Source organism: Canis aureus, chromosome 1, assembly GCF_053574225.1.
Source record: "Canis aureus isolate CA01 chromosome 1, VMU_Caureus_v.1.0, whole genome shotgun sequence".
Taxonomy (NCBI): Eukaryota; Metazoa; Chordata; class Mammalia; order Carnivora; family Canidae; genus Canis; species Canis aureus.
Window position 1 is genome coordinate 106,865,710 of NC_135611.1, and position 27,070 is coordinate 106,892,779.

At 52.0% G+C, this 27,070-nt stretch overlaps 1 protein-coding gene across 1 annotated transcript; it reads right to left on the reverse strand.

Annotated features, from left to right (window-relative positions):
• Positions 1–487: 487 nt before the first annotated feature.
• MYBPC2 (myosin binding protein C2) lies at positions 488–26,195 on the reverse strand. The gene is made up of 28 exons (XM_077844334.1): positions 26,019–26,195; positions 24,907–24,999; positions 24,280–24,366; positions 23,925–24,073; positions 23,377–23,494; positions 22,639–22,687; positions 22,404–22,463; positions 20,111–20,304; positions 19,690–19,822; positions 17,364–17,488; positions 17,165–17,270; positions 15,828–16,000; positions 13,388–13,553; positions 11,894–12,000; positions 11,525–11,554; positions 11,114–11,253; positions 9,891–10,050; positions 9,702–9,806; positions 9,061–9,249; positions 8,112–8,246; positions 6,464–6,631; positions 6,215–6,303; positions 5,934–6,129; positions 5,560–5,699; positions 4,682–4,841; positions 4,368–4,504; positions 2,435–2,621; positions 488–610 (listed from the first exon to the last, which is right to left on the reverse strand). The coding sequence occupies exons 1-28, from the start codon at positions 26,035–26,037 to the stop codon at positions 600–602; spliced, it is 3,426 nt and encodes a 1,141-aa protein (XP_077700460.1). The 5' UTR covers positions 26,038–26,195; the 3' UTR covers positions 488–599.
• Positions 26,196–27,070: the final 875 nt, after the last annotated feature.

Below are 27,070 nucleotides of genomic sequence, written 5' to 3' on the forward strand. Positions count from 1 at the left end.
AGCACTTTTGCCATCGTCACCAATTCAACGTGGCTGCCTTGGCGAAGTAGCCTTTCCAGTATGGCTGCTTCAACATGGTGTTGGGTTCATCATGAGTGGCTCCTGGGGCCACCATGAGACCTAGTGCCCACCACTCCATCATGGCTACCTCTCTAGAGTAGTCTTCCCCATCTGGGCTTTGGTTTCCCCTTTAACTTGTTGTAGCTGCCCCTGCAGCCAACTTGCCACCTCCCCACTCATAGTAGCTAGTCTGAGAGGGCTGCCTTGACCAGGTCTTGGTTCACCTGTGCCTTGTAATTGCCATGGCAACACGGTAGTGCCACTAAAGTAGCTGTTCCAAGATGGCAGCCTCAAGGTGGTCTCTCTCATCAGGGCTGCCTTATCATTGTTGCCATTCCAACCTGCTGTCCCCATTACCCACCCCCAGGCCAGGAACCCCCACCAGGAAGAGGGAGGCAGAGCTACAAATTCATGAAGGACACACGTGCAGGTTGTAGACAAGACTATTATTATCTTCTCAGTGCCAACTATGAACAGTGTTCAGGAAGGTCCAGTTAGGACCCAGCAGCCAATCATCTTGGAGGGAGGAAGAGCCAGCCTCACTGCGGCACTGTGGGGCAAAAGAGTACAGGGTGGGTTAGGTGGGTGGGTTAGGTGGGTGGGGCCTTCCCGGGTCAGCCGGCCCCTCCCCCCAGGCCCGTTTGCCCGCTGGATTCAGGTGGCCAGCAGGAGGCGCACGTGTATCCTTCATGTCTCCGTGGGGCAACCAACGTGACGGTCCCGTGATTACTGTAACTTTGAACCCCAAACTGGAATATTTCTGATAAGGGATCCTTTCCTCTTTTTTCTTTTTTCTTTTTTCTTTCTTTTTTCTTTTTCCTTTCCTTTCCTTTCCTTTCCTTTCCTTTCCTTTCCTTTCCTTTCCTTTCCTTTCCTTTCCTTTCCTTTTTTTAAAAAATGTTTTATGGAGGATCCCTGGGTGGCTCAGCAGTTTAGTGCCTGCCTTCGGCCCAAGGCGTGATCCTGGAGAACCAGGATTGAGTCCCACGTCCGGCACCATGCATGGAGCTTGCTTCTCCCTCTGCCTGTGTCTCTGCCTCTCTCTTTCTGTGTCTCTTGTGAATAAATAAATAAAATCTTTAGAGATAGAGACAGAGCACGAGCAATAGGGAGGAGCCAGAGGGAGAGGGAGGAGCAGATGCCATGCTGAGCGGCGAACCTGACTCCCCGGACCCTGAGATCATAACCCCAGCTAAAGGCAGATACTCAGGTGCCCCAATCAGTGATTTCTAAGCAGCTGCTGCTGGTAACAAGCTGTCACTGGAATCCTGAAGTAGGGATATTTCCAAGCCAATTCAATAATTAATAAAGGGGATAGCAAAACATTAGAAATTGGGCCAGCCTGGAAGAGCAGAGCTTCAGAATGACAGCAAGTAAGGCTTGGGGGGTAGTCTCACTTGTTAAGGGTCTACGGCCACTTCTGTCTTCTGGGTGGTCCTCAGGGCCGGGGGAGGGGTCACAACTGAGGAGGGCCCCTAGAAACCTATATTAATGCCAGTTACATCTGTGGGACTTGGTAGCAGCCTGCCCAGTGAGCTCTGACAGGCAGAGGTTTGATGGGCTAGAGCCCAAGGCAGAGGAAGAGAGGAAAAGCATTCCAGTTAGAGGGAATGGCATGTGCAAAGTCTAGGAAAAAGAGAAAGCACAGCCAGTTTGTCCAACTGCCAACAGCCTAGTGTGGCTGGAACAGTGTTGAGGAAAATGGAGGTACATGAGGCCAGAGTGCAGGACCACCACAGACACCAGGCCGAGGGGCTTCAGGGCTGCTGGGGAGCCCCCTGGGTGGGCCACAAGCAAGGGAGGGGCAGGTCAGCCCTGGATAGGAAGCACCCTAGGTCCCTGGGCCGGGGTGGGGGGGGTGCTAGAGGGAGAGATGGGAGGCAGGGAGGCCAGGCAAGAATTCCAGAAGAGATGAATGGGGCTAAGCCTTTGGGGTAGAAAGGAGGGGACAGGAGGAACAGAGCTTGAGGAAGAGTGACATTTTTCTGGGCACCCACACCCAGTCCTCTGCCAGCACCCATGTTGTTTCTGACACTGTGTCCACACATCTCCCTACAGATGCCAGGCCCACCAGAGCCTTGGAGATCATCTACCAGCCCTTCTCCACCTCATCTACCTCTCACCTGTCCTTAAACTCCTTTTGGAAAACTTCCTCAGATGACTGCCCCCGCTGCTCCCCCAGCCCCACCCCTATGATGCCCTGTGCTGCCCTGAATCCAGCACATGTCACCCTGCATCATTCTTGTTGGAGTCTGAATCTGGCTTCCCCATCACACGCCTAGGGGCCCAGCGCTGACACCACCCTGATCTCAGCACGGGGCCTCCGGGTAGCTGTGTGAGAGCATGAATGAGGGCTGCCAGGCAGGGTGCTCACCACGGACTTCCAGCTTGCACTCAGCCAGTGCCTCCCCCAGCTCGTTGACAGCCCGACAGGAATAAGTCCCAGCATCAAAGGGGGATGGGCGGCGGATGTTCAGCGTCAGGACCCCCTGGTAGTTGGTCATCAGGAATTTGGGATCTTCGCGGATTTCCATCTGGTTTTTCATCCAGACCACCTTGGGCTATTGAGGGGAATGGGAAAAGATGCCAGCTTAGGGGAGGTCCCTGGGTGATGGCAAAGTAGGGGCTTTGGAAGGCAGATCTGGATTCTTATTTTGGCTGTGCCATCTCCTGGTTTTGACTGGATGACCCTGAACCACTCATTCCTCCTCTCTGACGATCAGTCTCCTCTTTGTGAGAGGAAGAGCTCACTCTTTGTTGTGGCCCATGGGATCCTACATGGCCCCATCACTCTTCTGCCCTCACCTCCACCCTGTTGCTCCCTCCCTCGTCTCCATCCACAGTGGCCTCTTCATTATTCCTCAAACAGACTGGACAGGCTCCCACCTCAGGACCTTGGCACACGGGCTGTTCCCTCTTCCAATACTGCTCTACCCTCCTCTTTTCCCCTAATCAGTGCGGGCTTATCTTCCAGGTCTCAGCTGACACAGCACTTCGGGCCCCTGGGCTGTAGCAGAAATGCCCGCTGTACATTCTCAGCTACCCGCATGGCTCCGGCACGCATCCCACCCTTCATGGTTTTATAGTCATTTGCATGACTTTGGATTCATGTCGATCTCCCCCAACATCCAGGAACATCTTGTCCCAATTCACCAGCACACACAGCCTCTGAAAACGTGTGTTGAAAGAATGAGCAGGCTGTATAAGAGAGTGACGTAACTAAGCAAATGGAGTGAATAAGTGAACTGAGCAAATGGACTGGTAGGTGAGTCAATGATCAGAATGCATGAGTACAGGGATGCCTGGGTGGCTCAGCAGTTGAGCATCTGCCTTCAGCTCAGGGCATGATCCTGGAGTTCTGGGATCGAGTCCCACATCGGGCTCCTGCATGGAGCCTGCTTCTCCCTCTACCTGTGTTTCTGCCTCTCTCTGTGTCTCTCATGAATAAATAAATAAAATCTTAAAAAAAAAATGAATGAGTACAGTCAGCGAATAAAGTAGGTAGATGTAGATGGAGGAGGTAAACTAATGAATCCATGGTATGCCTACGGGGGCTGATGCCAAAAACTTGGGAGTTAGACCAGAAGTCAGCAAACTTCATCTGTAAAGGGCCAGGTAGTCAATATTTGAGGTTCTGCAGGTTTTGTGGTCTCTGCGGCCCCAGGCAGTACCAAACAACCAGGCACAGCCATGTCCCAATAACATTTTGTTTAGTGAAACTGGGGGCAAACAGATGTGGCCCATGAGCCATCGTTTGCCAGCCCCTGGTCCAGGTGAGTGGCTAGAGCTCAAGGTTTGCAAGTGTCCATGTTCCCAACAGTAGTCAGGAAACAGGATGGGGCAGAAGATGCTGGGGGGCTCTGGGGGTTCAGACCTCCTCCCAACTCCCGCCAAGTTTTCTGTTTCCAAGGCAAGCCAGAGTAATGATCTAAGACTTGGGCTCTGATTGAAGGGGCGAGAGTCGGGAAGTGGGTTAAAAGTGAGTAAATCTGGAGCACCTGGGTGGCTCGGTGGTTGAGCATCTGCCTTTGGCTCAGGTCATGATCCCCGGGTCCTGGGATCGAGCCCCACATGGGGCTCCTCACAGGGAGCCTGCTTCTCCCTCTGCCTGTGTGTGTGTCTCTCATGAATAAATAAATAAAATCTTTTTTTTTTTTTAAATGAGTAAATCCCATGAATGGAGGAGAGAGTCAAGGGGAAGGAGGTGGTATGCTGCATCTGGGTGAAGATTTCCCTCTAGGGTCTGATGTGTGCCCGCGCGCGCGCGCGCGCGCACACACACACACACACACACACACACACGGCACCTTTGGGTAGCCTCTGACTGCACAGTTGAGAGCAGCAGCATAACCAGCCACAACCACCCGGTCTGGTAAAGGCGTCAGGAATTTGGGAGGTGTTCGGAAGTCATGTTCCTTGTACTCAAGCGGTTTGAAGGTGATACCTGGTGAAAGGGAGATTCACCTGTAAGGTGACCAGTCTAGATCATACCTGACTGCTTTTCCTCTGTCACCAGGTGCCATCGGCTTTGAGCCTGGGGGTGGGGCCGGGGAGGGCAGGAGTCAAGGTAGAACCCCTGCCAGGAGAGGACACCAGGCCCCATGGAGTGGGGTGCCAGTACCTGTCTTGAGGATTCGGGCCGTGTTCTTGGAGACACCAGGTGAGTCACTGAGCCCACAGATGTTCTCGCTGAAAACGCGGAAATAGTATTCATTGCCCACAATGAGGTCAGGCACAGTACAGGAGGTGTGTCGGTTGTGTTCGTAGACAGTGAACCACTCCTAGGGCGAGGCAGGGAGGGGCCAGGAGAGTCAGACACGGGGACACAGATGTGAGAAGGGCCGGTGCGTGAAGAAAGCACACCTAAGCATGTGTCCCGCTAAAACAACCTGCCATTCATAGCAGCCCTGCTCACAATGCCCAAAAGGTGGGAACAACCCAAGTGTCCATCAGCAGAGAAGCAAAATGTGGTAGATACAAACCGTGGACTGTATCACTCAGCCACGGAAAGGAACAAAGCTGATCCACACTACAATGTGGGTGGACTTGGATAACTTTATGCTGAGTGAAGGAAGCCAGACGCAAAAGAACACAAGTTGGATGATCCCATTTATAGGCAATGTCCAGAATAGGTAAATCCATAAAACCAGGAGATTAGTGGTTGCCTGGGGCTGGTGGGAGGGTATGCCAGGGTGGGTGCTTAATGGGTACCAGATTTCCTTTTGGGCAGATCTAGTTCCTCTTGGAACTAGATGTGGTGGTTACACAACAGTGAGAACGGACTAAAGGCTTTCAATTGGTTAATGCTTAGTTGTATGTGAATTTTAGCTCAATTTAAAAAAAAGAAAAAAGCCATCATGCATGTATCTCAGCCAAAAGGCTTTCCTCCCAATCTCTCCAAGCCTGTTTCCCTTTACCGGCTGTGAACCAAGAACAATGGCATCTGCTAGGACAATCTCTCCCACCCTACCCCACCCCCCGGCCCTTCTGGTCTCTCACCATGGTCTTCTTGTCAGCTTTCTGGACAAAATACCCCGTGATCTCGCTGTTTCCGTTGTCTTTGGGAGGCTGCCACTCCACCAGCGCATTAGTGCCCCACACCTCCTTCACCATCACGTTCTCGGCTGGCCCGGCCTTTTCTGGAAGGTGGGGGGCGGGGAGGGGATGGTTGTCAGACGCCAGCCCCTCACCTTCTCTCCCCTCCTCTCCCCACCCCTGCCCACCTCTGCCCCCTCACCGGCTCTCCAGATTCTGATCTCTCCCCACTCCCACTTCCTCACCTTTCCTCCCCATCCCCACCTCTCACCCTCTTCCACCCGGTTCCCCGCTCCCTGGGCCACAGTGCCTCCCTCCTGCCCCAACGGGCCACGCACCCACGACCTGGATGTGGATGGTGGCCGTGTCCTTCATGTTCTCGATCTGCACGGTCAGCTCGTATTCCCCCGAGTCCGAGCGCGCCGCCTGGCGCACGAAGAACACGGTGTCGAAGTCGCTGGTGCGCACGTGCACGCGAGCAGGGTCCACAGGCGCCCCGCCCTTCGTCCACACCACCTGGGGGCGGGGCTTCCCCTGGGGGCGGGGCCGAGAGGTCAGACTGGGTCCAGCCAGAGCCCTAAGCCCTGAGCCCAACCCCCCAACTCCCAGCTCGGAGCACCTGGAAGGGGATGACCAGGTTGAGGTGTTCCCCCACTTTGCGGATGTAAGTTTGGCGGAGGTGGCGCGGGAGCCGGATCTTGGGTTGCTCTGAGGACACAGACACAGGAATGGGGTGGAGGACGCTCGAAGGAGGGACAGAGACACAGTGACGATGACGTTCTCCAGGGAGGCCCTGATGGTGACATGGCAAGGGCCGGCCAGATGACCGCACCTTGGTCTTTAGGAGAGTTGGGTCTGAGGCACTTACGCACGATCTCACGGATGGTGACCGGCTGGAACAGGGAGGCGGGCTGGCTGCGCCCCGCGATGTTGATCGCCACTACCCGAAACAAGATTTTTGCTCCTGTGGGGAGATTCTTGACGGTGAAGCCACAGCGCTCTGTGAGCTCTGTGTTAGCAGGGACCCAGTCCTCCGCTGCAAAAAAAGGAACAATGCTGGGGAAACTTCCTTGAAGCCCCTCAGCTGGTTGTCCCTTCCCGTGCCTTGGGACCACCACAATGAACAGCAGTAGCTATTTATTAAGCGCTTATTATGACCAGGTTGGAAGGGTGGCACACAAGTTAGTTAGCTCATTAATTTCTGCCTCTGTCCTATGCGATCCCCATTGTAGAGATGGGGAAATCAAGGTTCAGGGATGGGGGTGGTTAGAGACAGCTCCTCGGATTTCCTGCTTCCTGGATTTCCATCTTGGGTTTATTGCCATAGGTTGGTGAACCAACATGGGTCAGGCCAACAATCACCAGGGTGAACTCTAAAAAGGATCAGTCCTGAAATGTCATAGTGGCACTGACAAAGATCAGGGAGGGGTGGGCAAGGGCAAGAATGGGATAAAAGAGCACTGGAAAGAGAAAGAGGGAAAAAGCTGACGAGCGTCCAACCATCCATCATTTACATGCATTACCAAATGCAGTCATCACTGTACCCTGTCAAGGAGGGAACTGTCTTCGCCCATTTTTAGATGAAGAAACTGAGGCTCAGAGACTTGCCCATGATCACACAGTTAGAAAGTGTAGGGGCAGGATTAGAACCCACATCTGTCTGACTGTAAGGCCTGGGTTACGGTGTCGAAAGATGATCAATCATGCCTGTCTTCCCAGTGAGATGACCATGTTGGAGGTATTCCCCATAGCCCTGGCACTGGGCCTGGCATGGAGTCAGTGCTCAATACATGTTTGTTCGGTGGAGGATGGAGGGGTGGAGGGATGGATGGATGGATGGATGGATACACAGAGAGATGGTAGACAGATGGTGACAATGTCATATACGGAAATGGATGAATGGAATGAAGGAAAGGAGGGTGGAAGGGAGGGAGGGAAGAAAGATGGTGGTGATGAGACAAATATACAGATGGAAAACATGTTACAGGATGGATAGACAGTTGGTTATCCAAAAGATTTTCAGATGACTGATGATGGGCAAATGGATGAGAGGAAGGAAGGAAAGAAGGAAGGAAGGAAGGAAGGAAGGAAGGAAAGAAGGAAGGAAGGAAGGAAAGAAGGAAGGAAGGAAGGAAGGACAAATGGATGGATGGATGGATGAGAGAAAGAAAGAATACAGGTAGTAGATATATACAGGGATGATGGATGGATGGATGGAGGGATGGATGGATGGATGGATGGATGAAAAGATATTGCTGTATGAAAGAAGGGTACAGGGAAAGGAGGAAGTAGGAGGGGCAGGAGAGAGGGAGGGAGAGAGGACAAGTTGGTCAATGGAGGCCTGGTTTGAGCCATCCCATTCAGGGACTCAGGCAACTAGAGTATAGACACAGGACAAGGGCAGCCCACCCCACCAGAAAGCTTTCCCTTCACCGCCCTATTTGCAGTCCCAGACTGGACACCCACCCAGGGTCTGTGTGGGCCACCCCTGCCCCAGGCCTGATGGGGCCACTCACAGCCCTCCAGGCAGTACTCCACCAGGTACCCATCAATGCCGCCTGCCCCAATCCTATCTGGGGGTCTCCACTTGAGAGTGGTGGTGGTGTCTGTCACATCTTCCACCATCAGGTGCAGGGGTTCACTTGTGGGCGCTGTAAGGATCCAGGAAAAAGGGAGGTGGAAGTAAATGAGAGGTCAGTGTCATGGGGAGGGTCAGGGATCAGAGCTGGAGTCACTGATCAGGAAAGGGATCAGTATGGTGGTCAGTGAGCCAGGACGTGTCATCATGAGTCATTAAAACAAGATATAGGGATCCCTGGGTGGCGCAGCGGTTTAGCGATCCTGGAGACCCGGGATCGAGCCCCACGTCGGGCTCCCAGTGCATGGAGCCTGCTTCTCCCTCTGCCTGTGTCTCTGCCTCTCTCTCTCTCTCACTGTGTGCCTATCATAAATAAAATAAAATAAATTAAAAAAAATAAAAATAAAAAAATAAAACAAGATATAGGGATGCCTGGGTGGCTCAGCAGTTGAGCACCTCCCTTCAGCCCAGGGTGTGATCCTGGAGTCCCAGGATCAAGTCCCACATCGGGCCTCCTGCATGGAGCCTGCTTCTCTCTCTGACTATGTCTCTGCCTCTCTCTCTCTTTCTGTCTCTCATGAATAAATAAATAAATAACGTAATAACTCAATAAATAAATAAATAAAAACAAGATATCAAGGGACAATGAGGTCTCCAGGAATAGGGAAAGTGTTGGTCTGGTAGGTCAGAGGTCCATGAGGTATTTGGGCAAGTGCACAGAGTCTAGGATCATGGAGATTGGTAACTAATGTTCTTGGTCAGTAAGTGGTCAGGAGGTTGGTTAGGGCTGGAGGGTCAAAGGCCAGGTGTAAAGTCAGAGATCAGTGACAGGCAGGGCAGGGGTTGGAGGTGGAGAGGGGCTTGGTGAGGGTGCAGAGGAGCATCACCAATAGGCATGAAGGGCTTGGTGTTCATGCTGGGCTGGGAAACACCAATGGCATTGACAGCGAAGACCCGCATCTCGTAGAGGATGCCCTCGATCATCTTGGTGGACTCATAGGTCGTCTCCGTAAAGACCTCAAAGTTCAGCTTCATCCAGCGCTGAGAGCCCTTCTTCTTCCGCTCCAGGAGGTAACCTGGATGCCCCCAAGCAGAGAGGAGTGGGTGCTCATGGAGAGGCTATAGGGTCACAGGTTAGGTGGAGCAATGAGAGTCACATCAAAAGGTCACATGACCCAGAGAGGTCTGAGGCCATGAACCTTGGGTTGATCTCAGGGTCACAGAGCAGTCAGAAGTCACCAGTCATAGGGTTGGGGATCAGGAAGGGTTACAAGTCATGAATTGGGAGTCAGGAGTCATAGAAAACCCCAGGCTGTTGGCCAAAGTGAAGAACCCTAGATTGTTGGGAAGCAAAGAATGAGAGGGGACACAAAAGGAACTACAAGACATCCAAGATGGTAAACAGGCCTCAGAGGGAGATCACCAAGGATGCTAAGAACTCTCAGAGGCCAAGGGTTCATTGGGGTGGCAGGGGTGGGGAAGCAGGAGAGGTCAGAGGTCATAGGGAATCTGGCACGCAGGCACTCACCAGTGACTGGCTGTCCCCCATCATACTTGGGTGGCTCCCAGACAAGGATGGCCCAATCCTCTCCAACTGAGGTGACACGCACAGCCTCCGGGGGGTCTGGGACATCTGCGGAAGGCAGGATGGTTAGGGGGGTCCCTCAGGGACTCGGGGAACCACCCATGGCTCATACCCCCAGCTCTCTCTGCTTACCCACAACCCGCAGGAAGATGGAGGCCACATCCTCGCCCACGGGGTTGGTGACCTTGATGGTGTAGCGGCCCTCATCTGCTCGATCAGCACTCTCAATCACGAAGCTGCTAGAGTCTGTCTGATGCTCAAGGCGGATCCTGCCTTCAGTGGCCGTAAACACCTAGACACAGCCACAGGATGGCCTTGTCCCACCTCTCCCCGAGCCCAACCCGCCTCTGCTCTCCACTGCTCAAAATCTTCCAGCGGCTCCCCATCACCTCACAACACACAAGGCCTTAGACCCAGCACAAGAGGACCCACTGGATCTATGCCCAGCCTCATCATCCTTCTCTGCTGCCCTCCTTATCCTCCAAACATCACCCTTAATTAAAATCCCCAAGATTTTGCATTCAGTGCCCTCCTTCACTCCTGTTTGCTATACTCTTACTCATCCTTTAGGACTGGCCTAGAAGTTGCCTCTTCTGGGAAGCCATCTTGGAAGCCCCCAGCTGAAAGTGACAGCCCTACCCCCTGAAGTCTCATAGTTTCCAGTACCCTCCTTTATCTCAGCCCCAGTCACCCTGGACTGTGACTGCTTGGGCACGTATCTGCCTCCCTCCAACAGTGAAGGCTCCTCATGGTGGTATCCTCAGTGCTATGCACAGAGTGCCCCCACTCCCAAGAGCCTCAGGGGTGTTTGCTGACTGAAGGAATGAATGAAAACAGAGTCAAATCCATTTTACAGACTGGAACTCTAAAGCCCAGAGGACAGAAGAAACACTGAACTGTCTCAGGGCCTGGAACATACAAGATAAAAAAATTTGTTGGATGGATGGATGGATGGATGGATAATTGGATTGATTGACTGACTGCAGTCCGAGACTAGACACCCACCATAAATAGACAAATGGATTAGTTACTAGATGAGAAAATGGCCAGATGAATTAAGTAATCAATTAGTTTATAAATGGAAAGATGGGTAGATGGTTGAGTTGATGGATGGCTACAGCGGTTGGCTGACTCATGGATGGATGAATGGATGGATGCAGCACCCCACCAGGTGGCAGGCCAGTACCATGTGATAGACAAATATAATATCTAATCTTCAAAACAACACTCTGAAGAAAGATCATCATTCTCATTTTACAATGAAAATGAAGTTCAAAGAGGGGAAGTAACTTGCCTAAAGTTGCCCAGCAGAGCTGAGAGGGAGAAGTCAGGGCATGCGGCAAGCCCCATCATACCTCATCTCCCTTCAACCAGGTGGCGACAGGACGAGGCTCCCCAGTGATGGAAACATCGAGCCTTAGTTTGTTTCCGGCCACAACCACAAGTGAATTCTCTGAGGTCTTTCCTGAGCAGTCCAGGTGGATCTTTGGTGGCTCTAGTGACAGAGAAGAGATACTGGGGAACTTGGGAGTGGGCAGCTGGGTCATCCTGATCCCCACCAAGGCAAACTGGGTTCCCTAAGAGCTGGGCTTCAACAGCCATAGAAACCCAGGAGTCCTGCCTCTAGCCCCTCCTCTTTCAGACCCAAAAAACAAGACCCCCAGCCCCTCTTCCCTCAGACCCAGGAGTCCAGGCCCTCAGCCCCCTCCTCTTTCAGACCCAAGAGTCCATGCCCTCAGCCTACCACAACAGCCCCTGATCCTTACCTTGTTTGGGTACATACTCCACCTTGATTTCTGGAGGACAGAGAAGATGGCACAGTTAGCTCTAAATCCAGTGGGCCCCTTATCCTACCCTCCAACACCAGAGACTGAGGGTAAGGTCCCCAGGAACCTGAGAGGCTAGAGATGGGTCAAGGCCCATGACTGCCCCTCCTCCCAGGTGGACACACTTTAGAACATACAGTGCCCTCTCCCTCTATCTTCTCATCTGACTCCTCCCATGAGTTCAGCAGACACCTGCTGTGACCCTTAACACATACTAGGTAAACCTAATCCTGCAGGAGGGCATCTGGGCTCTAGGGTCTGGGAAGGTGGGTGCTCTGGCCCTCGGGGAAAACAGAGGGGCATCCTCACCCAGGAAGTTGAGCTTGGCTGAGAGGGACAAGGCATAGCCATCGGGCACGAATGTGTAATCTCCCTCATCCTCAGGGCGGACATCATCGATCACTAGCTTGTGGAACCTAAGGCATTGGGGGGATAAGGCAGAGGTCAGATGGGTCCCCCTGAGGACCACCATGGAGTAATGTCATCTTCTTTTTTTTTTTTTTTTAAGTTTATTCACTTAGGTAATCTCTACACTCAATGTGGGGTTCAAAGTCATAGTCTTGAGATCAAGAGTTTCACACTCTTCCAACTGAGCTAGCCAGCTGCCCCAAGAAACAACCTCTTCAATGCAATCTACATGCCCATGGCCACCATTTTTTTTTTTAAAGAGCATGAGCCAGGAGAGCAGCAGAGGGAGAGGGAGAAGCAGACTCCCCACTGAGTGTGGAGTCTGAGGCAGGACTGGATCCCAGGACCCTGGGATCTTGACCTGAGCCCAAAGCAAACGCTTAACTGACTGAGCCCCCCAAGCGCCACCCCTACATCCATACCCACCATTTTTATTCTGGGTTTTGAAATGCTATCATCTAGGTTCAAATCTCAGCTTTGCAACTTATCAGCTGTGTGACCTTAGGCAAGCTACCTACGCTCCCTGTGTCTCAATTTCTTCACCTATAAAATAGACATAATGATAACAGTCTATATCAGTGTTGTTGTAAAGCATTTTTTAAAACTCCCTAACACATAATAAGTGCCCTAGAAGCGTTAAGATTCATTCTTATAATTACTGACAGCTCTGGCAGGCAGTGTTCCTTACACAGATCCCAGAGAAAGCCTACATTCTGCCAAGAGCTATTGTCAGGAAATGCAATTCACCATTGTATTTGGGCACAACTAAATTTGGGCATGCTCACAGTGGCTCTCCATAGTCCTCAGATCACCAGGTACTTCTCTCAGGTAACCCTGTGCTACCTATTGAATTCCAATCCCTTGTTTCTCCAGCTGGACATCTCCTCCACTTTGTAGTAGACAGTTTGCAACTGTGGCCACAGGGATTCCCCTCCCTGTATCCATGCCCCTTGCAATGAGACCCTGCAACCTGTGGCTTCCTTTGCCAAATAGAATATGGCAGACATTGGAACAGTGACCAGTCAGGCCACAGAGGCCTGGTTTGCTTCTGCTCTCTCTCTTGGGACTCCTGCATCTGCCCTATGAACATGCCAGGACTGGCCTACTGGGGGATGAGACATCACATAGACCAGAGTAAAGGCAGCCCAGGTTTCCTGGCCAAGGTCCTGAGGGAGCCCAGGAAGATCAGCAGAGCAGACACTGAGCTGACCACAGAGGCATGAGAAAGGCCGTCTAGATCAGCCAGCCCTCCACCAGCACAGAGACTTGTGATTAAATACATCCTTTTCTCCTTAAACTACTAAGGATCGGGATGGTTGTTACACAACTATAGCTAACTGATACACATGTTCCACCCTGCCCCACCTTCAGCTACCTCCATAGTCTACTCCGTACCTCCCCACGTGGGAAATGGTGATCCTCTTGCTGGGCCGCACCTCGATCCCATTTTTATACCACTTGCCTGTCACCTTCTCATCAGACACTTCGCATTTAAACACAGCCTGTTCTGAGGCCTTCACCGTCAGATCCGCAATGTCCTGCAGGACCTCCAGCTGTTTCTCTGGACAGGGAGAAAAGGATATGGGGCCATCGAAACTCCAGTCAGCCCACAAATAGTTGCAAGCACCTACTATGCACCAAGCACTGTGCCAGGCCCTGAGGATATGGCCATGAACAACCTGGAAACATCCACTGGCCCTGTGAAGCTCAGATGCCAGTGGGGAGATAGTTGGTGAACAGGGACACACATCAACGTATAACAAGAGGGAGGGCAGCCCAGGTGGCTCAGTGGTTTAGTGCCGCCTTCGGCCCAGGGCCTGGTCCTGGAGACCCGGGATGGAGTCCCATGTCTGGCTCCCTGCATGGAGCCTGCTTCTCCCTCTGCCTGTCTCTCTCTCTCTCTCTCTCTCTCTCTCTCTCTCTCTTTCTCTCTGTTTCTCTTGCATAAATAAATAAAATATTAAAACAACAACAACAACAAGAGGGAGTGATGAAGCCTGAAGGAAGGCAGGGAAGAGTCCATGGGAGAATGCAGAAGAGTCCCCCTGGGTAGAGGGAAGAACATGTGCAAAGGCCCTATGGAATCGAGCAGGTTTGTTGATGTGAGAAACAGCAAGGGGGCCAGTGTGCAGCAGGCAAGGCAAATGTGGTACATGAGAAGATGGACAGGAGAGATATGGCTGGATCACAGACCTTGGGGGTCCCAGGGAGGACTCCAGCGAGGCAAGAGACACTAAAGCATGTTGGGAAGATGGCTGGGATCTGACTTTTTTTAATTTTAGTTTTTTTAAACAAAATGCATTTATATGATTGAAAAATAAAGAAAATGGATTCAGATATGAGGGGGCATCTAGGTGTATCAGAGGTTGAGCCTCTGTCTTTGGATCAGGTCATGATCCCTGGTCCGGGGATCAAGTACCGCATCAGGCTCCCCACAGGGAGCCTGCTTCTCCCTCTGCCTATGTATCTGCCTCTCTCTGTGTGTCTCTCATGAATATAAATAAAATCACAAAAAAATAAAAAATAAAAAATAAAAAAACAGATATAGACGGGATATCTCCCACTTACCCACCTCCAATTCTCCTTTATCCTAAGGCACTATCCATTCAGTCTATCGCTATGAAAGCCAATAGTATCTATGTTTTCTCTTCTCTATCTGTCCTTCCCTCCCTCCCTCCTTTCTTCTCCTTCCTTCCTTGCAAATTAGAACATATTTGCTTTTTCACCTAACTATACAGCATCTTGGAAATCTTTCCTTTTTTTTTAATTTTTAAAAAATTTTTATTTATTTATGATAGAGAGAGAGAGAGAGAGAGAGGCAGAGACACAGGCAGAGGGAGAAGCAGGCTCCATGCACCGGGAGCCCGACATGGGATTCAATCCCGGGTCTCCAGGATCGCGCCCTGGGCCAAAGGCAGGCGCCAAACTGCTGCGCCACCCAGGGATCCCTCTTTCCATTTTTTTTACGGCTACATATGGGCATACCATAATTGATTTGGCGCATAAATACCTTGGTTTGGGGTCTGTCTGTTTTTTTTCTTACGTTTAAGGAATTATAGACTCACGAGCATTTGCAAAAGCAAAGCATGGAGTCCCATGTAGCCTTGAGCCAGCTTCCCCTGGTGGAAATGGTGACATCTTACATAACACGAAACTGACCTAGGCCCTAGACACAGGGTGAGCTCGGTTTCCACCATCTGACTTACATTTCACAAGGATCACTCTGGCCACTGCGTGTGTGTAAGTGGGGGAGGGGAGCAGTCATGGAAACAGAGCACCCAGTGACCACTGCTGTCATTCAGGCATGAGGGGTGGAGGCCTAGGGCAGGTGAGGGTAATGGAGGTGAGGAAAAGTGATCAGATCCTAGATCTCCTTTGATGGGGGAGTTGTCAGGACTTGCTGGTGAATGGAATGCAGGGTGGGAGGCCAAGAGAGGAGTCAGAGACAACTATAAGATTTGGGGCCTGAGCAATTGCTTAATAAAATATCTTATTTATTAATGCATTTCAGAGAGAGAGCACGGGGAGAAGCAGAGGGAAAAGAACAAAGACTCCATGCTGAGTGTGGAACCCCAAGATCATGACCTGAGCTGAAACCAAGAGTTGGACTCATCTGACTGAGCCACCCAGGTGCCCCTGAACAATTGTTTTAAGTTAATTTATTTATTCAAGTAAACTCTACCCCCAGCCTGGGGCTCGAACCCATGACCCTTGATGTCAAGAGTCACATATTCCTCTGGCTAAGCCAGCAAGGTGCCCGAGGGCTTGAGCAATTTTGAGCTGTGAGGAGAAGCATGAGCCAATGTGGCCCCCACCCCACCTGGGGGCCCCATACCTTCCACAATGAGGTCAGCCTCACACTGGCCGCCATTGGTCATGACCTGGTAGCGACCCCCATCCTCCAGGGTCACATCCGAATAGATGAGAATGTGACGCTTCCCGTCCTTCTTAAAGCGGTATCGAGCCTTGAAGGAATCCTCCCGCGTCAATTCCACACCATCTTTCATCCTAGGTGAAGGGGACGCGAAGGGGAGAAATGAAGGACCCGCAGAGCCCTGGGTCTGGATATCAGACAGTGAGTCAAGGGCCAGAGAGACAGTCCTGGGCAGAGGTCAGGGGTCAGAAGGGAGGAGAGATTAAGGTTGGCAGAAGCATCTTGAATAGATGGGTCACAGGTGGGATGGTGGGTCACAGGAAGTCATGAGCCACAAGGAGGTGCCACAGATTCCTGGCTGGAGGTTAAAGGAACACAGACAGATCATTGGGAGATGTCAGAGCATGGAGGAAGTCCTGGGGTCACAGAGAGATGCCAGATATTGTGGCCTCTCCGAATGGTACTTCCCTGCCTGAGAAACCCCTCCCTTCTCACTTCTTTTCTAACTCCTCATCACTCAAATCTCAGCTGCATTGTCACCTCCTCCAGGAAGACTTCTCTGACTTCCTGAGTCCCTTCTCCCTATTAAAAAGTGGCTATAGCTTCAGTCAGTGCTCCTCTGAAACACTTAAAAAACTTTTATATTTATTCATGTGATGACTTGACTAACACATATCTCTGTTTCCTACACATATACTGCAGAAGTTTACCAGATTATAAACTCTAATTTGGCAAGTGCCATGTTGATATATCCCCTTATATTTCCAATATATTGAAGAGTGCCATTGTATAATAGGTGCTCAATAAATATTTGTTGGATGGGTGGATGGATGGATGGATGGATGGATGGATGGATGGATGGATGAGGAGATTGGTAAGTGGGTGAGTGGATGGATTGATGGATGAATGGATGGATGGATGGATGGATGGATGGATGGACAGATAAACCAATGGGATAGATGGGTGGATGGAAGGATAAATGGATGGAGTGATGGATAGGTTGATGAATAGATAGATGGATATATGAGTGGATGGACCAAAGGATGGATCATTGGTTGAATGGATGAGTAAATGAATCTGAAATAGCAGCAATCAGAAGAAGGAATTGGAAGAAGATGAGATGGGTAGAGGTCAGAAGTTCCAGAAAGAGGTCATGGGTGAAGGTCAGGATTTAAAGAGAAAGGTCTGGTGACTATTGGGTAATATTTCACAATCTCCAAGAGAAGTCATAAAGATCAGAGCTGAGGCAAACAAGCTGTGGGCACCTGTATAGAGCTCAGGAATCATGAGTTACTTACCACATGACCTGGGCACCATCTTCTGACACCTCCACTGACATTTCCACCCGGTCGCCCACAAACACCTGCTGGTCCTCGAGGGGTTTGACAATCAGGACTGGAGGTTCTGTGAGACATGGAGGGACAGGAGGTCAGTAGTTTCAGGATATCCTCCTGAAAAGCCCCACTCTTCAGGCTTAGGCCCGAATCTCAGCCTCACCTTTGACAAAGAGCTCGGTGAAACACTTCTCATCTTTGACAGCGACCTCATAAGCAGCATCATCTGCCAACGTGCACTTGTTGATGGTGAGAATTCGCTTCTTACCAACATTCTCAAACACGTACCTGGTGGAAAAATCTTACCTCAGCCTAGAGCCTGGAGGAGAGCCCAGCCCTGAGGTAGATCTGCCCACCAGTTCTCAGGACAAGTCACTCCCTCTCAGAGCCAAATTGTGAGGGAAGGGACAGATGGTCCAATTTCTAGTATTTAAATAACCACAGCAGAAATCCTAACCTCTGCCCCCCTACACCCGCCATATACATCCTCCCCTTCCATTTAGCAGTGGCACATAGCTAACCACCTAGAGAACCACATTTTCCAGCCTCCTTTGCAGCTGGGATGGTGTGCCACTGAACTTGGGCCAATGGAATGTGAGTGGATAGGACATGCATAACTGCTAGGTCATCTCCACCTTTGAGTTGCTTGCTCAAGACAATTCCTCCTTCCCCTTTGACCCAGCTCCAATCATGCAGATGAGGACAATGCCACAAGAAATGGTGTAGCCAAAAATGTGGAACCCGGGTCCCCAAACAATCTCTAAGAAGAGAGCCCACCTACCAGCCTCAATCAGTTAGAAATGCATTTCTCTCCCACTTAAAGTAACTTAACCTGTATCTTAACTAACTTAACTTTTTATCTCATTCAACATGCTCCTGCTGAGAAACTTAGAAGACACAGCCACAGCACCTGGCTAGCTCAGTTGGAAGCACACCAGACTCTTGATCTCAGGGGTCATGAGTTAGAGTGCCACGTTGCATGTAGAGATTACTTAAATAAATAAATAACTTTAAAAAAAACACACACAGCCAAGAAAAAAATAATAAAAATAGAACCTATCCAAGAGATAACTGTTACAAACACTTCAGCCTCTGTCTTTCCAATATATTTTTAAAAGATTTTATTTATTTATTCATGAGAAACACAGAGAAAGGCAGAGACACAGGCAGAGGGAGAAGCAGGTTCCCTATGGGAAGCTCAATGTGGGACTCAATCCCAAGATCTTGGGATCACGGCCTGAGCCAAAGGTAGATTCACTGACCCACCCAGGCATCCCTCTTTGCAATCTTTTTATCTGTACACACATAGATTAACATTTTGTGAAGCAGAAATGGGAACCATGCTTCTTCCCATATGCTGACCTTAACCAGCTTCTCATATTAGTATATATTTTAGAATCTCTTTTTTAGTGACTACACAGCCCTTTAGTAAAGAATCATACATTTTGCTTGTTTTCCATTTTTTGCTAGAATAGCAAGTGCTTTAGTGAATATCCTTGCAGCTAAACATGCACAACCATGATAATTCTCTTAGGATAAATACCTCCAACTGCACAATCTGAAATATTTTTAACACACTGCCATTTCAGAGATTTAGCAAGTACCATTCCCACCATCCACACTGGTGTACCCATTTCCCTATGTCATCTCCAGCAATGGGTTTTATCATTTTGTAAAATCTGCCCATTCGGAGAGCAGAAAAACTATTGTTTATTTGCATGATTATTATTATTGTTGTCATTGTTATTTGCAAGGTTGAATGAGTACTCCACAATATATTGGCCATTTGGATTTCTTCTCAACCAAATTCCTGTTTTCATTACCTTTGTCAATGTCTAAAAAGATTTGATTTATTTATTTGAGAGAGAGAGAGAGAAAAAAAAAACAAGCTGGGAGAGGGGCAGAGGGAGAGGGAGAAGCAGGCTCCCTGCTGAGCAGGGAGCCCAATGTGGGGCTCCATCCCAGGACCCTGGGATCGTGACCTTAGTCAAAGGCAGACACTTCGCCAACTAAACTACCCAGGTGCCCCTAAAGATTTTTTTAAAGTAATCTCTACACCCACCATGGGGCTAGAACTCATGACCCTGACAACAAGAGTGGCATGCTTCACTAACTGAGCCAGTCAGATGCCCTTCCTTTGTCAATTTTTTTTGAGGGATAATTTTTTTTTAAGATTTTATTTATTTATTCATGAGAGACACAGAGAGGGAGGCAGAGACATAGGCAGAGGGAGAAGCAGGCTCCATGCAGGGAGCCCAATGTGGGATTTGATCCCAGGATTCCAGGATCACGCCTGAGCCAAAAGCAGATCCTTAACCGCTGAGCCACCCAGGCGTTCCTGTCAATTTTTTTATTGAGGTATTCACAGTTTTCATATGGATGAGGGAATGCTCTTTCTGGGTTAAGAGTGGCCAGCCTTATATCTGGGCTCTCTCTGGGACTCCGATCTCCCCTCTCCCTACCCCCGGGGACTGTCCCTCCACACATACTTGCTACTTGGTTTGATCTCCTGTCCATTCTTGTACCACTTAAGGGGAAGGTCCGGGTCACTGATCTCCACCACCAGCTTGATTTTGTTGCCTCTGTCCACCTGGTAGGCTGGATCCAGCTTCTTCGTGAAGGCTGGAGATTGAGGGATGCAGGGGGCATGGAGCTGAGAGGTTCTCACTGCCCTGGTCACCTCCAGAGCTGCCATGTCTCCCTCCCAGACCATACACTCTCCAAGGTCAAGGTCAAGATCTCCAAGGTCAAGGTCAGGAAGCTTCCCATGAACTTGGAAGTGCTTGACAATTGGGCTCTATTATTCCTCAGATTGGGACCTTCAAGAGTAGGTCCAGGGTCCAAACATCCAATACCCATGATGTTGGGGTCCCCCAGGCAGGGCCCACCTCCCTTCAGAGCAGAGCTGACCTGCACTCTTCTTGACCTCGACCTTGGCCTTCTTGAGCCGCTTCAGCATGCCCCGGAGGTCAGTGATGCCATACTGGAAGGCGATCTTCTCATACTCGCTCTTCTTTGCTCCTTTCAGGAGCTCCCAAATCTCAGGTGGGATGCCTAGGTCATCATCATCTTTTTTCTTTTTCTTCTCCTCCTCAACCACTTCCCTGAGGACAGGGAGAGTAGGCAGAAGGGCCACGGGGGGGGGGGGGGCGGGGGGGAGCAGTTAGGATTAGGAGATGAGGTGCTCCCTCCACCTTGGCCCTCCCTCAGCCTTCACTACCCACTCGCTGTTCCGCTCTGTCTCTCTGGGCCTGGTCTGGTGCCCCTTATCCTTTCCATCTGGACCATGGCCTCAGCCTCCTTCCTGAGCTCCTGGCCTCTATTTCGCCTCTTCCCCTCCAGCCTATTCCCCACATGGCCCCAGGAGGGTATTTCTAACTTCCATATCAGATGCCACCCTTTCGTTTTTCAAAATTCTTCCATGGGTCTCCCACTGCCATCAGGAAGATGCCCCAACAGCTCAGCCTGGCAGTCACGACCCCACTCATCATGCTATCACCACTCCCACAACCACCCAAGCACATTACTTTCCTTTTCCTGAACCCTCCCAGCCCCCTTCCTGCCTCTCAGCCTTTACACAAGATGTGTCCCAGCCCAGATGATCCTTCCCTACTTTATCTACCTGATGGACTCCTCTTCAAACCTAGCACCAAAGCTCCCTCCTTTGTGAGGCACTCCTGGTCTTCCCAGGCAACGAGTTGCCCTCACTCTGGGTTCTCACAAGGCCCCTGTGGGACCCTCTCTCTGATAACACTAAACAGTCTTGGTCTGTGTCCATGTTGGTTGGATCAGACCCATCTCCCCAAACCAATCAGTGACTCAATGTCAAGGACCTAGTCAAACTTCTCTCTGTACCCTGGTCTCAGCCCAGGGTCTGGTAGACAGGAGGCCTCAGAAGATGTTTGCTGAGTGAGAAAGTGAGTAGATCTCTGGAAAGAAGGAAGGAAGGGAAAGGAAGAAAGAGAAGAGAAACCGGGACATATGCATATTTGGAATGGTGTACAGAGCACTGGGTGGGAAATTAATACAGAGATGAGTCAAGGGGTTGATGAATGACTAAGATGATGGATATGTGGGGTCTATGGATGGGTGGATAGGTGGAGGATGGGCGGCAGGAAGATAGGTAAGTGGATGGATGGAGGATAGCTGGGTGAGTGGATGGACTGATGAGTTGGTGGCAAATGGTTGGGTAGGCAATGGGGTGGATATGTTGAGGGGAGATGGTGGGATATGGGGCTGGCTGGGTAAAGACAAACAGATGAATCAATCAGTAAATGGGGTTGTTGGGGATTTGGTTATGGGAGTAGAATTAGTAGAAGAATGGATGGGTAGACCAGCAGATAATGAATAACCAAGCGAATGGACAAGCATCATGTTCAACAATATAAAATTGCCAATATCTAATTATTTTTGCCTAAAGAACAGCAATTTCATGTGGATCAATCAGAGAGCTATCTGGGTGGATGGGTATGTGAAGAGGTGAAGAGTTGATAAAGGAATGCTTGGCTAGGTAGGCAGGTGGGATAACAGATTCAGTTGGGAGAGAGATGCAGGTGCAGATAGATACACAGGTGGCAAGGAAGATGGATGATAGATGGGTGGTGGAAAGGGGATAGATGGGTGCCTCCATAGGTGGGAAATTGGATTACGGGGTGGGTGGATGAAGGATGAATGGATGTTTATGAATGGAAGGCTGAGTGTAATGGCAGACAGGTGAATGGATAGGTGGGAAGAGGTGGGTAGAAGAATGGATATGTGGGCAGATGAATGAACAAATGGGCAGGTAGGAGAATGGATGGATTTAGTCAATGGATACATAAGTAGCTGGTTGAATGGATGGATGAGATTGGTAGATGAGTGAGTGGACAAAAGGACGGATGGATGTTTGGCTGGGTGAACAGGGGGATGTGTAGGTAAACTGGAACCTAAGCGAACAGGAAAATGGATATGAGGATGATGGATTGAAGGGTCAGTAGGAGGTGAATTGGTGGGTAGATGGTTAAGTGGGTGCAGTTGTAGGTAAAGGTGTAGGTAAATGGTGCATAGGTGGATGGACAGATGGCTGGGTGGGTGGGGAATGGGTAGATTCAGGAGGTCATAGAGGGGAAAACGGAGTCCAGAGCTGGCAGTGGAGCCTCACCCACCATCCTTCTCCTCTTTGAGTCCCCATCAGCCCTCTGTATGCCAAGTGGGGTAGGCTCACCTCTTCTTCAGCAGGCTGCTGAAATCCAGCTCACCCCCATCTTCTGACTTCCCTTCGCCCCTGTTATCATTAAGAGAGTGTGTGAACCCGACAGAGGTCCTGTGCCCTCAGGCCCACCCTGGCTCCCCATTCCTCCCTTCTCCCACAGCTCCTCCTCCCAAGGGAGACACTCCCATAGTCCTTGCCACCAGCAGAAACCACCCACCACCTCTTCCCAGGTCCCAGGATCACTTACGTACGCTTGAAGCTTTCTAGACCTTGTACAGAAGTGTTGTGACGGGGCGCTGGGGAGAGGAGATGGGGGAACAGAAGATGAGTGGAGGCAAGGCCTGATCTAAGACCAAGAGTGCCCTCCAGGCCTGCACAACCTCCACCCAGGCCCCTGATCGTGGATCAGCATACCCTGTCACTTGGGCATGGATTCGTGTTTCCATAGCTGCTGTGCACCAGCTCTGAGCAGCCTCTCACCGCTCACACCTGGGCCAGCACGCTCTTTTCCCCAGGCCTGGGCAATCCCATACACTGTGTCCTCCATACTTAAGCCCCACACAGCCTGGGATGCAAATCCCAGAGCCTGTACACCCTCAGGGGTCCACACTTATGCCCTCAAATCTGTAACAACCTCCCACTAAGCTTGTACAGCCTCTCCCTAAACGTGGACACCCTTGCTTCCCAAGCCCTTATGGCTGTGCACTGTGACCCTAGGATTTACTTAATTAACCTTTTCAGCCTTCCTGTAGACACCCAAAACCCTGCACCCTCTCACTCCCAAGTCCACACCTCCTAGTGGCCTAAGCACGTAGACTATTGCCCCAATTTCTACGGCCCCTCCCCCTGCATCTACTCCCTCCTCCCCAGATCTCACCCCCACATCTGTACACTCCCCTACACCAGGCTGAAACATCCACCCCAGCCCCCCCACAACCCTTTGCTCTCCTCACCCCCACCCCCACCCGGCCCGTGGCCAGCGCACCCTCCACGTCGATATCGAAGGCACAGCTGTCGCAGAAGTCCTTGGCTTTGACCTCAAGGCGGTAATTCCCACGGTCCCCCAGTACCACCTTCCCAATGTGCAGCTCCACGGTGTACACCTGGGGGCCAGGGCCAGGGGTGTGGGTGCACGTGGGTCCCCAGCACTACACCACACTCCCAGAGCCCACCTCACCACATCTCCCTCTCTGGGTCCTCACCATGACCCCACAGGAGGGGCCAGCTGTCTCTTGCCAAGCCTGGACAAACTTGACCCCTGGGGGGGCCCACCTCCCTGACCCGTGAGACCTTTCTGGGAATGCACACAATGGACCAAGTACACCTGCCACAACCTAGACATTCTCTCCTCCTGACCCCCACAGTCTCCACCAAGCAGTCTGGCATAAGCTTTAACCCTTTAGGTCCATCTGGGTTTTCCATCTATGAGGGCTCCAGGCCTCAGGCAGCAAGCAACAGGCCTGCTGAGAACTGAGGGCTGCAGGACCTCCATCCCCAGCCCATATGCCTTCAACATCCCCACGGGGTCCTCACATTGCTGGCAGAGTCGTGGGACTCCTTGAAAGAGAACCGGGCCCCGCTCTTGCTGCCCAGCTCCAGCCACTTCCCCTTGAACCACTTGATGGTTGGTTTCCCTGGAAGTTCCTTCCCGTTCACTTTGGCCACGATGTGCGTGTCTTTTCCTGGGTGGGGGTGGAGAATGGGAGGAAGTGGCAGACAGGAGCCGTGAAACTCTAGAGAGGACTGTGAGCTTCTCCCCCTCAGACCCAGGAGTCCAGGCCCCCAGTCCCTCCTCCCTCAGACCCAAGAACCCAGGCCCCCAGCCTCATCCTTGCCTCAAACCCAGGAGTCCAGGTCCTCGACCCCTCCTCCTTCATCCCTTCCTCACCATTCTCCACTGACACAGAGTCTGGCTTCTTCAGGAAAATCCCAGTGGGCTCCTCGGCAGTGGGGGACTGGTCCTCAGGTGGGGCTTCTGCTCACGAGACAGGATTAGGGGGTCTAAGGCAGGCTGGGGAAGGGGCAGCAGGCCACTTAAGGAGTGGGGCTTAGAGCCTGTGAGGGACCTTCTGCTCAGATGCCAAAGACCACGAAGCCAAGCAGCTTTTCCTGACTTGGGAAAGACCACATGTCACAGAGGTGGCTGCATGACCTTGGCCAGTCTCCTCCTCCCCCTCTGGGCCTCAGTTTTCTCATTTGTGAACTGGAGGGTGGCAGACTGGATTGTTTGAATACGGCTTTGGGGTAGGAGAGGTATGGAGATAGACTGCGGCATCCAGAGCTGGGCAGGACTCAGTGATGAATCAGCCAGTTGCTGGGGGCATGAGCACCAGGCTGAGAGGCTGGGCTTTCACCTGGGGGCACTGGGGAGCCACGGAGGGTTGTGAGCAGAGGGCAGATGGATCAGCTCTGGAGGCAGGACTGAAGGAGACAGAGCAGGGTGGGTGCAGAGAGGAAGGGGAGCCTGGCGGGTGGAGAGCCAGTTTCTGCAGATCACATATGAACACCGGCTCACCTTCGGGGGGCTGTGCAGGAGCGGCTTCAGGGGGGGCTTCCTTGGGAGCTGGCTGGGCAGCGTCTTTGCCTTTGGCAGGGGCCTTTTTGGCTACTGTGAGGCAAAAGATGTTCACAATTGAGCACGTGGTCAGTGCTTTCCCCTTCCAAAACCCAGGAGTCCAGGCCCCCAGGCCCCTCCTCCCAGAGACCAAGAAGTCCTGCCCCTTCAGGTGTAAATTTATCTCTAATCCTGAGAGTCTGAGGATCAGGTTTCCCCTTGCCCCAGGCAAGCCATACTCCATCCACCAGGCCACCAGGCCCTGACCTTTTGGGTCCTGGGGGTATAATTAGCTCTTCCCCTGGACTAGAAACTGGACACCTCTCGCTGACCACAGCATCTTTCACCTGCTCTGCCTGCTGGCTCCTGGCCCACTGGCACCCCAGCTGCAATGAGGGGCTGGACCCCCACTCCATGGCCCGGTGGGCCTGGTGCCAGTGGTCTGGACACCCCAGGAGGAGGGTCCCTCCCAGAAACTTGCGTCTCTTCTATTCACTTCTTCGTAGAGAGTCCCATGTAAACAAATGTCTCCAGTCCCATTCAAAGAAATGAATTGCACATAAAGGGTCACATAAAGGGTCCCTATATAGAGAAGGTGTGGGGAAGCCCAGATTCCTATAGAAAGGAGGTCCCCTCATTCTTATACAGACAAGAGCTTTCCTCACACAGACAGGAACCCCTAAACTCTATGGAAAGGACTCAGTCCTCCCTCAGAGAAGTGACCCCAATCCCTACGGAGAGGACTCCATTCCCAAATGTAGAGGCCCCCAATCATCATGCAAGGATCGCCCAGGTCTACATACAAAGCACTTTCATCCCTATGAAGAAAAAGGGCTCAAATTCAGAGAATCTTCATCTGCACCCAGATGGCCCTCCTCTCAAATCTCTACAGAGATAGGAACACCCTCACTGCACAGGGAAGGAGACCCACCCAACCAACACAGATATGGAACCCCTCCCCACACAGAGAAGACACCCTACTCTCCCAAACCTACAAGGAGAGGAGAGCTTAGCCCCCCCATTCAGAAAAGAGGACCGCATCTCCACATAGGGAGGGCAGTCCTGAAAGCGACCTGGTTTTGCCTCAGGCATGTCGGCAGACCTCCTCTCGAAGCTTCTCTGACCACAGCTTGTCCCTCAGGGCCCTAGGGAGGACACGTGGGCCCCCAGGAGGAGCCCTTTAAGGAGTCCAGAGACTCCCAGGGGGCTGTGGGAGGCCTCAGACTTGCCTCCCCACCCTCCCAGGCTGCCCCACATTCCGAGGGCGTGTTCTAAAGGGTGAGAAATAACATCTGGACCAGCAGAGCTGGCAGGAGGCCGGGTCCTGGGGAGGAAGGACCTGGGGCTCAGACACCCGGTCCCGGGATGGGGGTGCTGGAGGCCAGGACTCCCAGGTCTGAGGGAGGAGGGCCTGGACTCCTGGATCTGGGGTTCAGATGCTTGGGTCCAGGAAAATGGAGAAGGATGAGGCCCGGCACTCCTGACTCCTGGGTGGCAGAGAGGAAGGGGCTGGGGTCTAAAACGGGTGAGGGCTCACAGCCAGAACTCAGCCATGGGGGCAAAGGGAGAAGACAGTCTAGAAAGCCATTCTTAGCATCTGCAAGTCAGGAGTTCTGGGGAAACCGGAGCTGCTAGGGAGGGTCCGGTTTCCCAGCGTAGGCAGGACGGCTGCGGGGGCGGGGGGAGGTCTCGGTGCCCGGAGGGAGGGCGCGGGCGCTCGGGGACTCCGGCGACTCCGGCGAGAGCACATCTGAAGGCCTGGGGCCTCGGCCACCCGGGACCCCGGACTGGCCGCTGCCCCTCCTGGGACTGAGCCCTGCCGGCTCCCCGCCACGCTTCCCGGAGCGGGAGCGGGAGCGGCGGGCACCGGACGCGGGGGAGGGGGCGGGTGCCCCCCGCGGGGCGGGTGGGGAGACCGGGAAGGCCCTGGAGGGCTGCCCGGGCGTTGGCGCCCTTCCCGGCAGGGGGACCTGTGGCTTTCAGAATGGGGGTGGTGGTGGCTGACGCCGGCTGGGGGTGGTGAAGGAGGCCAGAGGAGGGGATTGGGGGAGAGGGCTCTTTGGAGGGGCAGCAGGTGTGATGGGGAGGAAGGCAAGGGGAGTGTGAGAGGAAAAAGGGTGTGGGG